Source organism: Leptonychotes weddellii, chromosome 4, assembly GCF_054177405.1.
Source record: "Leptonychotes weddellii isolate Sample4059 chromosome 4, ASM5417740v2, whole genome shotgun sequence".
NCBI classification, from domain to species: Eukaryota; Metazoa; Chordata; class Mammalia; order Carnivora; family Phocidae; genus Leptonychotes; species Leptonychotes weddellii.
This window is the reverse complement of record NC_138372.1, coordinates 92035296-92039068: the sequence shown is the minus strand read 5'-3', so window position 1 is coordinate 92039068 and position 3773 is coordinate 92035296. Positions and strand designations below refer to the sequence as shown.

General features: G+C 40.5%; 1 protein-coding gene across 1 annotated transcript in view; it reads left to right on the top strand.

The window, feature by feature from the left end:
• The first annotated feature begins 914 nt into the window (after positions 1-914).
• Positions 915-3773, top strand: part of WARS2 (tryptophanyl tRNA synthetase 2, mitochondrial) — an 86456-nt gene continuing 83597 nt past the window's right edge. The window contains exon 1 of the mRNA XM_006732359.3: positions 915-1046. Within this exon, the coding sequence (XP_006732422.1) occupies positions 957-1046 (90 nt within the window). The 5' untranslated portion in view covers positions 915-956. The remainder of the gene's footprint in view (positions 1047-3773) is intronic.

Sequence of the window (3773 nt, the reverse complement as noted above, 5' to 3'; positions counted from 1 at the left end):
AAAAAGAACCACTCTTAAGAGATTTTAATGTATGGTTTTAATTCACAAACTTTGTCTTAACCTGTTAGGATTTCAGTTGCTTTAAGAGTATGGGGATCCTTATTCCATTTATCTCTACCTCTCCCTGTGGAAATGTGGTAATTTTCAGTATTTGTTCAATGGATAAACACAAAAAAACACATAAAGGAATTCTGACTAATCTCTTCCTGTTACATGTTTACTGATAGGTTCTTTTCTGTCTGGGAGCTTTCTGAGCACATTAACAGAAGCAGAAGTACAGTGTTAACTCTTCTCATAATTTAACCCAAAATGCGAACAATTTCTTCTATCAAGTATCACCTTCTGAAGCCTGCCTTGGATCAGGCTTAAGCGCCACAATCTTAACCACCACTCTTCCCCAATCTTGGGGTTTGCTTCTTTAACACCTAAAACAGTGCATCATTTATTTGCCTGCTATGCACTAGGCCGTGTAAGATAGGTGTCTTTGTACCTTCAGCACCTAGCAGATGGTAGGGTTTAACAAACCCAGATCGATTGTAGATCGAATGAATTAATGAGGCCACGTAAGTCTCAAAGGACCACTTACTGCGCTCTAACAGGATTGGGTAGGCCCCATTCCTAGAGACTTCTTAAAAGCTGCCTCTGGATGGCTAGAATCCGAAAGACAATTTACTTGACTTTCTTCCGGTCTAAAACGCTGCTACCAATATCCCCGAAAGAGATTCTCCCACCCGGAAGTCTCCGCAAAGACTAGGTGTCCAGGGGAAACACTAAAGCCAAGCCCCACCCCGTTCCTGTCCCCACCTGCTCTGCAAAGACCGGACTCCCGCACGCAGCTGCACAGAGGCAGGCCCGGAAGACAAGGGCGCTTACGCAGCAAGCAAAACAGCTACGACTCAGGGACTGGCTCTCTGGGCAGACGTCACTCAAGTCAATTCGGCTCCGCCTCTCTCAAGATGGCGATGCGCTCAATGTGGAAGGCGCGTGGGTGCTGGAGCTTCATCCGGGCACTTCATAAAGGACCCGAAGCTGGTCAGACTCCCCAGGTAACCATAGTTGGCCTTTCTCCCGCCAGCTTCCCATCCCGCTAGGTCCTTCTCGTCTCCCCTTCCCTCCATTGGTTTCTCTCTTCCCGTTTTCTCTGGAGAATACCGAGTCGTCTCCTCAAGTCTCCTAAGACTGCCTTCCTACTCGGAACGTAGCGACGTTGCAAGGATGCGCGATGATGTCACGTGCCGTGGTGGGAGGAGCGCATCTCCGCTTGCCCACTTGGCCTCTGCCCCTTTCCCTGAGAGCGGGGCACCGCTGCTGTTTCCAGGCAACGCGGGAAGCCAAGTCAGGTGTGAAGTTATCCCATCAGAGAGGGCCGGTCTTTCCCGGGCTGCCCGCCTTCTCGCGGTCCCATTACTATTTCACCCTCCTTTCTGAGGGGCCCGCGGAGAAATCAGAGAGGAGGTCTTGTGAGGAATTGGACGATTTAAGTACGAGCAGCCACTTGACATCCTCATTCTGGCAGGGCGGCACTTCAGTGTCAAGTGTCAGTGAGTCTTACACTCTGGTTCCTCATTCCCCGAGGTAGACCTGCATAGACCTCCCTCTGTGAGGGAATTGCAGCAAGTTGCCAAAACGCGTCGTCCTGTCCTGCGCCTGGCAGCACTGCTGTCACCGTTACCGTGTCGTGCTGAGAGCGTGGACACTGGCTTCAAAATTTAGAATTTTACCCCCGTCAGTATTTGGAATTTTACCCCCATGGTAAAAATACCACCTTTCAGTCATTTAGATACTTACTTCACTCATTCAGACATTTACTTTCAAATGTCTTCCAAGTGCGATCTTGATGGTAGGCACTTTGTTGTACGTCTCTTGGGACGTATCTTCAGGGAATTACGAAGAAACTTAAGATTCTGTGATTACTAGGTGATTTCTTGGCATCCTTGCATATTCGTGGTCAAAATGCATAGGTGTGAGGATTTTGTGTGGTAACTGGTATATTGGAAAGAGCACTAGACTTGAAATTAGGAAATCAAAGGTCAAGAGATTGTCTGACACTTCCTAGCTGTGTGACATGGCAAGTCAATCTCACCGGATTTATTTTCTTTAGCAAAATGGGTGGAGGAAGGGTGGGATTGCTTGACCCATTAATGTTCCTTCAAGCTTTCGAAAATCTATGGCTCCATGATTATGAAGCCAAAGTAAAGCAATGAGATTAATTATGAAAACCAAGATTTGAGTTTATCTTGTTTTTCCTGTCATCTCATAAATTACTTAATGTTCTGTACTTAAGTTTTCCTCATTGATATGGGCCTCACAAGATTCATTTAAGGGTAAAGGAAATACCAGAGAACTCTTTGTCAACAAAAGAGCTACTTAAATGTTATTTTAAATTTTAGGCATCAATGTTAGGTAAGAATTGATTCGAAATTAGATAAATCCATTCAATACTCCTCTTTTTGAAGTTTGAAGGTTTGATTCTGCAGAACCAGAATTGGTTGTTTACTATTTTATAGCCAGATAATAGCATATTAAAACCTGTGGTGCCAAAGTAACTAAACCTTAGATCCAAACTTCCTCTCTTTCCAAACCTAAGAGGTGAGGATGTCATAAGAAATAGAAAATCAAAGAGAAAAGGAAAATAAGCTAGAGCCCACTAATGATTACCCAGGGAATTTTAGGGCACTAAATTATTATAAATGCTAAGAAAAAATGTCTTAAACCTCTGGTATTGTTTCAGTGGAATTAATGAATATGGGTATCTTAAGGTTAATCAACTGCTAATCTAGACAGTTTCAAAATATAGAATTTCCAGAACAGATTAGTGTTTCCAAAACTTTAATTTATCTTTGAGTAGAATAGGAATTAAATATAAGCGAGAGCATTTCTTTTAAAGTATAAATCTACATGTAATTTTCAGTCATTAAATATGATGGTTTGAAAGACAAATACAGTCTTTTGAAAGAGCAACTGAGAAAAGATACAGAATTGTTTTCATAGTGTAATTATAATATTGTTTATAAATAAATATTTATATAAATATATGCACACAAAAAAAGACTGGAAGGAAACAACCAGTCTTAACTTTTTTTGTTTTGCTTTGGTCTTCCTGAACAGTGGATTAAAAGTCACTTAAGTTTTCTTCTTTAAGCTTTCTGTATTTTCCACATGTTCAAAATTGAAGATATATCACTTTTAGACCCAGAATAAAGTGTTAAAGCATAAATCTCCGTATAAATGCATAGTCATTAATAGCATCTGTGATATTTTAGATCTCTAAAGACCTAAAAAGATACTTGTCCCACAGTGTTATTATTAAAATGGCCTTAGAAAAGGACTAGAAATTTATGGGCACTTTTCGTGTATGTATTTTCTTTTTCTCTTGAAAAGTTTCCTTTGAAGTCAAAGCGATTTTTGTGAACAGATGCAGATATATGTGAAGGAAGAATTGGATTCTTAAACCAGATGCATTAGACGTTTTTATGATATCTCATAACTTTTGTAGAAAACAAAAATTATTTTGCAAGAGTATAGTCTAACAGAAAATACAATTTTATCATATGGATGATTCTATTAAAAACTAAGAAATAGACAAGTTGCTTGTTACTAGTTTGGTTACACAGTTACTCCCTGAGGTGAGAGGCAAAAGTGGGTGGGCCAAAGCAGTGCTGTGTTGGAAACTATGACTGATAAAAGTATTGTGATTCCTAGGTTGTTTTAATGTTTTCTTTAAAAAAAAAAAATCTTGAGTAATAAGGTTGGCATTGAGGACCTTTAGTTAT